At 49.1% G+C, this 13,126-nt stretch overlaps 1 protein-coding gene across 2 annotated transcripts in view; it reads left to right on the forward strand.

Moving 5' to 3' along the window:
• Window positions 1-13,126, forward strand: part of LIMD1 (LIM domains containing 1) — a 226,931-nt gene that overhangs the window by 201,577 nt on the left and 12,228 nt on the right. For both annotated transcript variants that reach the window (XM_030204291.1, XM_030204299.1), the window contains 3 exons: window positions 1,258-1,388; window positions 2,047-2,098; window positions 4,906-4,974. In XM_030204291.1, the coding sequence (XP_030060151.1) occupies window positions 1,258-1,388; window positions 2,047-2,098; window positions 4,906-4,974 (252 nt within the window). The remainder of the gene's footprint in view (window positions 1-1,257; window positions 1,389-2,046; window positions 2,099-4,905; window positions 4,975-13,126) is intronic.

Genomic DNA, 13,126 nt, shown 5'->3' on the forward strand with positions numbered 1-13,126 from the left:
GTTTATTATGTGGAGGTAATGGGGCAACAGTGGATGCAGAGTAGCTGTTTTAAAAGGAATTATTTATGGTATGCATGTTATTAGAGTGAACGTTTCCTAACACAAAATGGAGTTCAGAGTTTATTTTAATTTTAAGTTTTTAATTATTTGTAAACCGCTTGGACTTGCTCTGCATACAAGGCAGTATAGTAATACCTAGATAAATGATAAATGTTGATGATATATATATGTACTAGTAAAAAATGCCCGTTTCAAAAAGGAAGGAAATGGGCGCTAGCAAGGCCATCCCCCACCCTCCCTCGCTGTTCCAGACTCTGTCGTCCATCCGTTTTCACCCCCCCTTCCGCGACCCAGTCAACCCCCCCTTCTTGGCGAAAACCGTCCCCCGCCGCCGTCCAGTACCTGTGCTGACGGGGGACCCCAACCCCCGTCAGCCGAAGTCCTGTGCTGGCCTTCGCGATGTTGCTTCTTCAATGATTTTGTGTTCAAGTTGCTCTGTGTGCATGTGACGTCAGATGCACGCAGAAGAACTTGAACCGAAGATCATTGAAGAAGCAACGCCGCGAAGGCCAGCACAGGACTTCGGCTGACGGGGGTTGGGGTCCCCCGTCAGCACAGGTACTGGATGGCGGCGGAGGACGGTTTTTGCCAAGAAGGGGGGGGGTCGACAGAGTCGCGGAAGGGGGGTCCAGTGGGCCGTAACACAGGGGGAGGAGTAGGGAAACACACTCTGCGTGTTTCCCTACTCCTCCCCTTGCTTTGGTATCAGCTGTCACTGACGTCAGTGCGTGCCTGCCTAGCAGACCACCTCCGAGGGAGGCACAGTCCCAGGCACATTCGAATGTTGGAGGTGAGAATTATTATATAGGAAATGTCATTATTCTAAACATGTACACATATAGGAGCAGGTTCCATGTATGGCACCTAAAAGCTCCACGTGGAACTAAGCATAATCTATAAGATTCAGGCACGGTTTATAGAATACGCTTAGCCGATACCGTAGCACCTAAATCTGCACACGCCCATTTACGTCAATAAAAACCTGGTGGCATATCTAGCTACTGTTCACCATTGTGTTATCCCAGTTTGTGTTTTCTCTCTCCCTCTCTAACCAGATATTGCATGCCCCTTCCCCATTTTCAGAGGCAATGAATGTGTTTATCCTTTAGTAGGAGGGGGTGGACTGGACTGTGGATACATCAGTATCATCTCAGTGGAAATGGTTACACTGCTTATTACTTATCTTCTTTCTTTTAGATCCTGCAGGCACTGGGTAAGTCTTACCACCCAGGCTGCTTCCGATGCGTGGTCTGCAATGAGTGCTTGGATGGCGTGCCCTTCACCGTGGATACCAATAGCAAGATCTACTGTGTCAGGGACTATCACAAGTAAGCATCTTTGAACAGCCATTATAAATGATATTACAATAATCCAATCTTCTACCTGAACTAACAATCTAACTTATCAAAATGATTTCGAATTGTTCTCAGTTTTCTTCATGTGTGAAGTGATTTCTTAGTTAAAGATTTTACTTGATTAGAAAATGTTAGTAAACTGTCAATCTCCACACCTAAAATCCGAGAGGAAAAATCAAATAAAAAAAAGTATTTATTCCAATAGAAAAGTGCAGGGGAAACTTAACAGGATCGAATAGGCCTAAGCAAAGTGCAATTATTGATTGTTGAGGCCCATTAATTCATGTTTAGCTTCGTGTGTACCTTGGACCCATGCAATATTTTTGTGCTGTATAGATTCCGGGGGTACGCAAGGGTAAGTTGAGCAGGGACTGTCTCTTCATGTTCAAGTGTACAACGCTGCCTATGTCTAGTAGTGCTATAGAAATGATAAGTAGTAGTAGTAAGCGTTCAGTAGTTTCCTGAAAATGTATAGAGGGGATCAGGCCCATGAGTCTTTTAGTAATTGTAGCTGTGTAAATAGAGGTGCAGAATGATGGTTTCTCTAAGTTGTGTAAAGAGCTAATGGCAGAATGGGGATTAGGACTCTTCACTGTATAACGTTTCTTCTTATTTCTGATTGCTGTTTCAGAGTATTAGCTCCAAAATGTGCCACATGCGGGCTGTCCATTCTGCCATCAGAGGTAAGATCATTTTTAATATACTCACACCTGCCCCAGAGAAAGTACTGACATACTCCTGAGGATTCCTCCCCGTCTTACATTGCAGCTACTTTCTTCTGTGCATTCTCTCCCTGTGACATAGCTCCCGATGTGACTTTTTTTGTTGGGGGGGGGGGGGGGACATTTTTTAAATCCCTTTTGTACCTAGGTAAATAGACAGGCTGAAAATTGCCCACCCTTTCCCATGGTAAAATTACATGTGGGGATCAACAGCACATGTGCTTTTTACCTGTAGGAAAAAGAAGGCCAGGTCTGTTTAAAAACTTAAACTCTGCCCATTATTTTTCATGGAAAATATCAGCAGGAAAAGCAGGTGCAGTTTGCAGCCGATAGCTTTTTCTGGACAATTAAAAGGGAAAGTCTTTTGCCTTTGAGAACTGGTGCAGAGAGAGATCCCTGTTATTATGCTGCAGTTGTTAAAACTTTTATAAAAGGAAAGAGAACAAAGCAGCGGCTGTAAGGAGAATTCTTTCTGGACAAACCTCCATCAGAGGCACCGGCACCTGTGGTTGGAGTGACTCGTCACCCTGCTTCCCCCAGACAACATCTCCACTGAGGCTTTTGGCATAGTGAAGTGATTTTTTTTAAGCTGCAGAGTGCAACAGTTTGTCAGGTTCAGCTTCATACATGAGGACTACGTTGTGGAGTAGCAGAGATCCACCATAGACAGATTTCTCCAACTGCTGCAGGATGCAGGAGTCAACAACACTTCTCCAACCTCTCCAACCTGCGTTTCCAACCTCCCCCACCCCCTCATTGGATCGAACACACATGGATCAATTGCTCTTCCTGCAGGCACAGGAACAGATGCCATGTTGGGGCCTGAGCACCAACAACTAGAAGTCTAGTGGTAAAGCAGTAGACATCCCACAGGGTGATAATTAAGTGAAGGATGGAGAACATGCCCCTGATTTGGAGGAATACTCAGTGATACCCAGTTCCACAAAGAGGAACTAGGCCCCATTATCTCCCAAACAGTCAGTTTACTAAGCATAGAGCAAGAGATGGCTCAGGATATGCCCAAGATTGACCTGATTTTGATGGCTATCAAAATGTAGTAGTTTTTTCCTCATCAGTTCAAGAGATATTAGTTGCAGAATGGTATACTCAGATGCCATCTTTAAAGCTCTAGCTACTTCCTCAGCAGGAGCAGGGTCAGCTTCTGAAACTTCCCAAGGTAGATGCCTGGGTGGCCGGCATCATGAGGAAGACTGAGATCCTCCCGATAGAAGAGGGGACAGCGCTGTAGGTCCAATAGGACCAGAAAGTGGAAGTGTTACTGAAGCAAGGCCTAGAAACCATTATTTCAGGGCTCTTTGCAGCAGTGCATGGGAGCCTAGTGGCTCGGGCTCTCCATCAGGTGCAACAGTTACCTGAATATTTAGGAAGTGAGTCTCACTAGGGTGCCAATAAGAAATGGCCTTTCTGGAATTGGGAGTGGATGCCCTCTTTCCTATAACCTCATTACAGAGCTTCTGTTCAATTGAAAGAGGCCTGCCTCCTGTGCATTTATTTATTTATTACATTTGTATCCCACATTTTCCCACTGATTGCAGGCTCAAAGTGGCTTACATAAAACTGTAGTAAAGCTACAGTGCAAGAAGTACAATTATGCAAATTGAGAATAAGATAGGAAATAACAATTAAACAGCAATAAGTAAAAGATAATAACGTGTAATTAGTGTCCTTGGATCATATTAATAGTAAGGGTTAATTCATATTATGTTGAACCAGGAGAATAAGCCTTCTTAAACAGTACTGATTTCAATAATTTCCTGAAATTTAGGTAGTTCTGGGTAGATTTTACTAATTTGGGTAAGGCATTCCTTAGTTGAGTGCCTAGGTAAGTGAAGTTTGAGGCATAAATTGCTTTGTATTTTAGGCCATTACAGTATGGGTAGTGTAAGTTCAAATATGATCGTGAGGTACTGGATCTATTTCTGGGTGGTAAGTCAACTAACTCAAGCTAATTATTTATTTATTTATTTGTGGTTCATTTGTATCCCACATTTTCCCACACATGCAGGCACAATGTGGCTTACAGAAAAATTAGGAAAATTTACAATATAGAAAACAGTGTAAAGTTGACAAAGAATAAACAAGGGGAGCAGTTGCTAACAGTAGAAACTAAGCAGGTTGGGGGACGCGTTGGGAATATCAATCAGCTGAGTAATTAGGGGAGTACGTTTTAGCAAAGAAGTAGGTTTTTAGCCAACTATTTATAGCTTGGACATATCTCTTCTATCCTATCTGTCCTTCAAGTATATGTGTTTAGATCTTTATATCTGCCCTGCTGTGCTTTATGATGAAAACCGTTGATCATTTTAGTAGTTTCCCTTTGGATTCATTCCGTCCTGTGTATATCCTTTTGAAGGTGTAGTCTTCAGAATTAAATCCAGTGCTCCAAATGAGGTCTCACCAGAGACTTATACACCTCTTACATACCTGCCGGCCATTCCTCTCCCTTTACATCCAAGTATCCTTCGGGAGCTTGATTTATTGATACAGGAGTGGAGGAGTAGCCTAGCGGTTAGTGCAGTGGACTTTGATCCTGGGGAACTGAGTTCAATTCCCACTGCAGCTCCTTGTGACTCTGGGCAAGTCACTTAACCCTCCGTTGCCCCAGGTACAAATAAGTACCTGTATATACTATGTAAGCTGCTTTGAATGTAGTTGCAAAAAACACAGAAAGGTGGTATATCAAGTCCCCATTCCTTTCCCTTTTTAAATCTGGGCTCATATTTGTGTTTCTGCTTTGAATCTCATAGGGGTCAGATGAAACTATTCGAGTGGTGTCTATGGACAAGGATTACCACGTGGAATGCTATCACTGTGAGGTAAGAAAGAAGGACAGATTCCAGCTCCAGAAGCCTGGGGCCAGTTATTTGTATTGTTGAACACTAGTCCTCTAGCACAATGAGAAGTGACTGCGGCATGAAATGAATGCATGCTGCCCAGTGTTCAAAATGATTTAGCTGACCGCCGACCAGTTAAATTGCTTGGTTAGAGCTAGCCGCTAATATTCAGAGGCACTTCACCGACTAAGTGCCGCTGTATATCGCAGTTAGCACCGAACACAAAACCGGCTATCTTGGGGGCATTCTGGAGTCAGCACTTGGCCACTTAAGTTCCGATATTCTGAAGTTAAGCGGCCAAGGTCAGTGCATAAATGAGACTGCATAAATGTCTGTCCTATTTTTATGCGATAACCCATGGTCGCTTAAGTGCTGAACATCAACTTAAGCGGCTATGTGTTAGCTGGCTTAAAAATAACCAGATATTCAAAGCCGAAGCCCGCACAGGTCCCAACTTTTAATATCCGAGAATAACGCCGTCAGTGGTGAGCAAAGGTAAAATTATGTATAATCATACCTGATAATTTTCTTTCCATTAATCATAGCTGATCAATCCATAGACTGGTGGGTTGTGTCCATCTACCAGCAGGTGGAGATAGAGAGCAAACTTTTGCCTCCCTATATGTGGTCATGTGCTGCCGGAAACTCCTCAGTATGTCGATATCAAAGCTCCATCCGCAGGACTCAGCACTTAGAGAATTACACCCACGAAGGGACACTCTGCCCAGCTCACCACCGCCGAAACGGGGGAGGGGAATTAACCCAGCTCATCCCCACACAAGTGGGGGAGGGGAATCCGTCCAGCTCATCCCCGCGGAGCGGGGGAGGGACACCACACCCGCCGATGCGGGGGGATCTGGCTTATCCTGCAACCGCAACCGCGGGAGGAGCTGACTGACCCTAACACCGCCGAAGCGGGAGGGGTACAAAGCTGCCCTACAGCCGCACGAAGCGGGAGGGAGTGCCGGCAGAATTTATGTCTCAATCCAGCCCCGTAAAACGGAGGGGAGAGGAATGCAGCAGCTCACTGTAACACAAACTCGTCTCAACTCTTGAAGAATCCAAGTGAAAGAACTTGAACACGAAGTCTTTCTGAAATAACAGAAGACTAAACTTGAACCTGAAATGCAACCAGAATAAAAACAGAACAGATATCTGGGAGGGGCTATGGATTGATCAGCTATGATTAATGGAAAGAAAATTATCAGGTATGATTATACATAATTTTACCTTCCATATCATCAAGCTGATCAATCCATAGACTGGTGGGATGTACCGAAGCAGTACTCACCCAGGGCGGGACATTGAAATCCCTGACCTCAACACTGAAGCTCCAAACCGGGCCTCCGCCCGTGCAGCCACAGTCAAACGGTAATGCTTGGAGAATGTATGAGCCGAAGCCCAAGTTGCCGCCTTGCATATCTCTTCCAAGGAGACGGATCCGGCCTCTGCCATCGAGGCCGCCTGAGCTCTCGTGGAGTGAGCCTTCAGCTGGATAGGCGGCACCTTCCCCGTGGCCACATAAGCCGCTGCAATGGCTTCCTTGACCCATCTTGCCACTGTAGGCTTAGCAGCCTGCAGACCCTTACGAGGACCTGCAAACAGGACAAACAGATGATCCGATTTCCGGTAATCATTGGTCACTTCCAAGTATCTGAAGATGACTCGTCTCACATCCAGATATTTAAGAGCAGAGTACTCCTCTGGGTAGTCCTCCCTACGAAAGGAAGGGAGACAGAGCTGCTGATTCACATGGAAGCGAGAAAAAATCTTGGGCAGGAAGGAAGGCACTGTGCGAATAGTCACTCCTGCCTCAGTGAACTGCAGAAAAGGCTCTCGACATGAGAGCGCCTGGAGCTCGGAAACTCTTCTGGCTGAAGTGATAGCCACCAAAAAGACTGCTTTCAACGTCAGGTCTTTCAGAGATGCCCTCGACAAGGGTTCAAAAGGCGGCTTCTGCAATGCTCTTAGCACCAGGTTGAGATTCCACGCAGGCACCACTGAGTGCAGAGGAGGGCGCAGGTGATTAACTCCCTTGAGAAAGCGCACCACATCTGGCTGCGAAGCCAGGGAAGCACCCTTCAGGCGGCCCCTGAAGCAAGCCAGAGCCGCTACCTGGACTTTAAGGGAACTGAGCGACAGGCCTTTCTCCAGACCTTCTTGCAGGAACGCCAACACTGAAGAAATTGGAGCAGTGAAGGGAGAAAGTGAGCCTGCTTCACACCATGCTGCAAAGATACGCCAAACCCTGGCGTAAGCAGTAGAAGTAGAGCGCTTCCTCGCTCTCAGCATAGTGGCGATGACCTTGTCTGAGAAGCCCTTCTTCCTCAGACGCTGCCGCTCAATAGCCAGGCCGTAAGACCAAGGGAGAGGGATCCTCCATCACCACGGGACCCTGATGTAACAGGCCCTGCTCCACTGACAGCCGCAGAGGATCGTCGACTGAGAGCCTGATCAAGTCCGCATACCAGGGACGTCTGGGCCAATCCGGACCCACCAGGATTACCCTGCCGGGATACTTTGCCACCCGGTCTAGCACCCTGCCCAACATGGGCCAGGGCGGGAACACATAGAGGAGCTCTTGTGTCGGCCACTGTTGGAGAAGAGCATCTACTCCCAGGGATCGAGGGTCCCGTCCTCTGCTGAAAAAGCGCGGCACTTGGCAATTGGCCGATGACGCCATCAGATCTAGGCTCGGCTGGCCCCAGCGCTTCGTGATGTCCAAGAACGCCTGAGCAGATAGTTGCCACTCTCCGGGCTCCAAGGTATGGCACTGAGAAAGTCCACCTTGACATTCATGACTCCGGCAATGTGGGCCGCTGAAAGCTGCTCCAGGTTCGCTTCCGCCCACTGGCAAAGACTCATAGCCTCCTTGGCTAGAGGGGCGCTCTTGGTACCTCCCTGGCGGTTGATATAGGCCACAGCCGTGGCATTGTCCGACAGGACCCGTACAGGCTACAACACCAGTACCGGGATGAACTCCAATAACACCAACCGAATGGCTCTGAGTTCCAGGAGGTTGATAGACCACTTGCCTCTGCAGGAGACTAGAGCCCCTGCGCTGTCCTTCCCAAGCAGTGGGCTCCCCAGCCCATCAAAGAGGCGTCTGTCGTGACGACAATCCACTCCGGGGTCACCAGAGGCAATCCTGCAGACAACTTGTCTGTCTACGTCCACCAGCTCAGCGCCTTGCGCACTGCTGGGTCCACGGGAAGGCGCACAGCATAATCCTCCGACATCGGAGTCCAGCGCAGCAGCAGAGATAGCTGTAGTGGTCTCATATGAGCCCTGGCCCAGGGCACTACTTCCATCGTGGCCGTCATAGAGCCCAACAGCTGCACGTAGTCCCAAGCCCGAATAGGAGAGGTTACTAGGAACTAGTCCACCTGAGCCTGAAGCTTGACAATCCGATTGTCTGGCAGGAACACTCTGCCCACTTGGGTGTCGAATCGAACTCCCAGATACTCCAGGGACTGAGTCGGGCGCAGCTGGCTCTTCTTCCAGTTGATGATCCATCCCAGGGAGCTCACAAGAGCAACTACCCGGTCCATAGCTTTGCCGCACTCTGCATAAGAGGGGGCTCGGATCAACCAGTCGTCCAGATAAGGATGGACTTGTACTCCTTCCTTTAGCAGGAAGGCCGCTATGACCCCCATTACTTTGGAAAAGGTCCGCGGAGCAGTAGCCAACCCGAAAGGGAGGGCTCTGAACTGGAAGTGTCGTCTCAGGACTGTAAAACGCAGAAAGCGTTGGAGAGGAGGCCAGATGGGAATATGCAGGTACGCTTCCTTGATGTCCAAGGAAGCCAAGAACTCTCCTGCCTTCACTGCCGCTATAACAGAGCGGAGAGTCTCCATGCGAAAGTGCCTCACTTTCCAGGCCCGATTGACCCCTTTGAGGTCGAGGATAGGCCGGACAGAATCTCCTTTCTTTGGAACCACAAAGTAAATGGAGTAACGTCCCTTGCCAATCTGATTTTTTGGCACCGGAACGACCGCACCCAGGCGGATCAGGTTGTCCAAGGTCTGCTGCACTGCCACAGCTTGACCGGAGACTTGCAGGGAGAGAGTACAAACCCGTCTCTTAAGGGTTGGCAGAACTCTAGCTTGTAGCTGTCTCTGATGACTTCCAGCACCCACGCGTCTGAAGTTATAGTGGTCCACTCGCCCAGAAACGAGAACAGCCGTCCTCCAATCTGCACTGGGGCGTGGACCAAGGCCCCGTCATTGGGTACGAGACCCTGGGGGAGGACCGGAGGGAGCACCTCCGGGACGGCGGTCTCTGCGAAAGGAATGCTGCTTGGGGGAGAAATTCCTCTTGAAGGAAGAGGGGGCAGAGGAACCCGACTTGCCCGGGCGGTACCGACGGGCTTCCAGCAACCGTCCTCTGGAGGTACCGGGACGAGTACTAGCCCGAGCCCTGACCTCTGGTAATTTCTTGCCCTTAGACGTGCCGAGATTGGTCACGATTTTGTCCAGCTCGACCCCAAAGAGCAGCTTGCCTTTAAAAGGCAATCTAGCCAGGTGGGATTTAGAGGCGTGGTCAGCAGACCAATGTTTCAGCCAAAGCCACCGCCGCACAGAGACTGTCTGAGCCATGCCTTTAGCTGAGGCTCTCAAGACATCATACAGCAAGTCTGCCAAATAGGCTAAGCCCGATTCCAGGGCCGGCCAATCAGCCCTCAAGGAAAGATCCGAGGGGGAAGCCCGCTGCACCATAGTCAGGCACGCCCTGGCCACATAGGACCCGCAAACTGAGGCCTGCAAACTTAAAGCAGCTGCCTCAAAGGACGACCTTAAGGCCGCCTCCAATCTTCTGTCTTGGGCGTCCTTTAGGGCCGTGCCACCTTCCACCGGCAACGCCGTTTTCTTAGTCACCGCAGTGATTAAAGAATCCACGGTAGGCCACAGATAGGCCTCACGTTCACTCACAGCCAAAGGATAGAGGCGGGACATAGCCCTAGCCACTTTAAGGCTCGTTTCCGGGACATCCCATTGAGCCGCAATTAAGGTGTGCATGGCATCATGCACGTGGAAGGATCTAGGCGGGCGCTTCGTCCCCAGCATAATGGCAGAGCCAACAGGGGCTGAGGGAGAGACGTCCTCCGGAGAGGAAATCTTCAAAGTGTCCATGGCCTGTAAAAACAGGTTGGGCAAATCCTCTGGGCTAAAAAGCCGCGCTGCAGAGGGGTCATCCGCTCCATCCGAGCGGGGATCTATCTCCTCCAAGGAATCCGCAAAGGACCGTTGGGAGACCTCAGACACGCTGCCCTCATCTACATCGGAGGAGACAAAGTCCTCCAAGGCCTGGAAATCAACCCGAGGGCGTTTACCTCTGGGAACCTCAACCTCTTTATCAGAAGAGGGAGCAGGGGCAGCGTTTTGCATGAGGAAAGCCTGATGCAGCAGCAAAACAAACTCGGGGGAGAAACCCCCCAGACTGTGCACTTCCGCAGCCTGGGCAACAGCCCTAGACGCACTCTCAACCGGCGCTCGCAATAGCGGGGGAGAGACATGCTGCGCATCCAAAATGGCGTCCGGCGCGAAACTCCGCGAAGGAGCCGCGCGGGAAGAACGGCGCTTAACTTTAGCCGCTTGTGCCGTCGCCCAAATTAATGGCGTTCATGGCATTAATGTCTCCAACCTCAAGGGCGGCCCACGAAGAAGCCGTCCGAGCCGCGTGGCCGGCCAAGATGGCGGAGGCGAGGAGCGGGGGATGGGCGTTTATGGCGGGAAAAAACCGCCACGCCGGAGGAACGACCGGGACATTCATCGGTCACTAAACTGTCACCCATCAAGGGCGAATCAGGTTGTAAAACCCCCGCATCCCCTCTAGAAGCGCTCCAGCGATCCGGGGAGCGACCCTTTGCGCCCTCGCCCTCCGACGCCATATGCCACGAGGAGAAGAATCGGGGAACCCCCTGCCCACTATAAAAAGGTAAATTACCTGCTTGCCGCTCCGAGCTGTAACGAACTGGTGTCCCAGTGAGTAGCTGCAATGAACGTTTAAAGAAACGTCGAATTAAACGCCTTTAAAGACGTTTAAAATTTTTTTTTTTTTTTTTTAAACGGAGCCAGCGGGAGGGGGGAGAAAAGGAGGGACCTGGCACCACCAGGTTTGCACTTGCTCAAAAGAGCCCTCAACCCCAGGCCTCAACAAAACCTAAGGATTAGGCTTGGAGGCCTAGCCAGAGCTGCTGCTGTGTGTGACCACCACCTGCTGAGATAGAGAACATACTGGGGAGTTTCCGGCAGCACATGACCACATATAGGGAGGCAAAAGTTTGCTCTCTATCTCCACCTGCTGGTAGATGGACACAACCCACCAGTCTATGGATTGATCAGCTTGATGATATGGAAATGCCTACTACTGACAGCTGAATATTGACCCCGGAATGTGTTAGGTTGAGATCTGAGGGAAGAAAATCGACCAAGGACTGGAGTCAGGGCCTGCACCAGGGAAGTTACAAGACATTCAGGTGAATTTTCGAAAGAGAAGGGCACCCAAAAACCCACCAGAAACCCACTGTACCCACATGTAGGTGCCCCCCTTCATCCCTAAGGGCTATGGTAGTGGTGTACAGTTTTGGGTTTTGGGGGGGGGGTTGGGGGGCTCAGCACCCAAGGTAAGGGAGCTATGCACCTGGGGCCTTTTTCTGAAGTCCACTGCAGTGCCCCCTAGGTTGCCCGGTTGGTGTCCTGGCATGTGAGGGGGACCAGTGCACTACGAATGCTGGCTCCTCCCACGACCAAATGGCTTGGATTTGGTCATTTTTGAGATGAACCTCCTCAATGACCTAAGGACGACCATCTCTAAGGTCGACCTAAATTTCATGATTTGGGCGTCCCCGACCATATTATCGAAACAAAAGATGGACACCCATCTTGTTTCGATAATATGGGTTACCCCGCCCCTTTACAGGGCCGACCTGCGAGGACGCCCTCATGAAAACTTGGGTGCCCCATTCGATTATGCCCCTCCATGTCAATGCATGGACCACATCGCTGGAGTGCTGTATTTTGACTAGCCATGGGTTTCCCGATTCAGTAGTCAAGCGGGTTCAGAGATTTTTACATAACAAATGAATGAGGGAGATTTTTTCTTTCTCAGACAGGAATTTGAGTTTTCTGGGACAAGAAAACGGTCAGCTACCCCATGGAATTGATTTCCGTAATTGAAAATGTGGTAGCTGCCTTATGTACTTCCTGCTAGCAGTACTGCAGTGGTTTTGGAGGAGGCTGGTTTTCTCAGCTACTCATTTTGGTCAGGCACCAAACTGTTGGTGGAGAGGATAGTTTGGGCCCTGCATTGAATGAACTCTTCCTGGGCAGAAGCAATACTCAGGCACAGATACCATGATTTATTTTATTTGCTACATTTGTACCCCACATTTTCCCACCTACTTGCAGGTGTGGCTTACATGGTGCTGGAGAGGTGATGGTAGGCTCCGGTGTAAACAAATACAAATAATAGGATTAGGTTGTGGTAGGAAAAGAAAGGTTCATGTGGTAGGGACCACAGAAAGGTTCATGTGGTGGAACCACATAAAGGAAAACAAGAACAGATGAGATTGTTGGAGATCATTACGAACTGTAGTGTAGTATTCTTGGTCTTATTTACCATCCCTTTCCTAATAATTCCTAGCATCCTGTTTGCTTTTTTGGCCACTGCCACACATTGGGCAGAAGATTTCAGCATACTGTCTACAATGACACCTAGATCTTTTTCTTGGGTGCTGACCTCCCAAGGTGGACCCTAGCATCAGATAACCATGATTTGGATTATTCTTCCCAACGTGCATCACTTTTGATTAGTTTACATTAAATTTCATAACACCACAATCATCATGGGGTAAAATATTACTGAAGTGCGCAGTGCTAGCTCTTGGGCTGGCAGATTTTCTGGCTAGTATTGCTTGGAATGTTCAAGTGCAGGGATGATATCCTGAAGGACTGGAGAGAGCCAAGAGGCACACCCTAGTGCGGGCCCAACTCCAGCCAACAAAGGAGGTCATTTAGGGGTGGAGCATTAAATGGATTTAAATTAAATTCTTGGTGAAAAACATCTAAAATATTTGTTATTAGGAAAGGGATGGTGAATAAGACCAAAAATACTATAATGTCTTTTTGTATAG

The sequence above is a fragment of the Microcaecilia unicolor genome, chromosome 1 (genome assembly GCF_901765095.1).
Source record: "Microcaecilia unicolor chromosome 1, aMicUni1.1, whole genome shotgun sequence".
Classification (NCBI taxonomy): domain Eukaryota; kingdom Metazoa; phylum Chordata; class Amphibia; order Gymnophiona; family Siphonopidae; genus Microcaecilia; species Microcaecilia unicolor.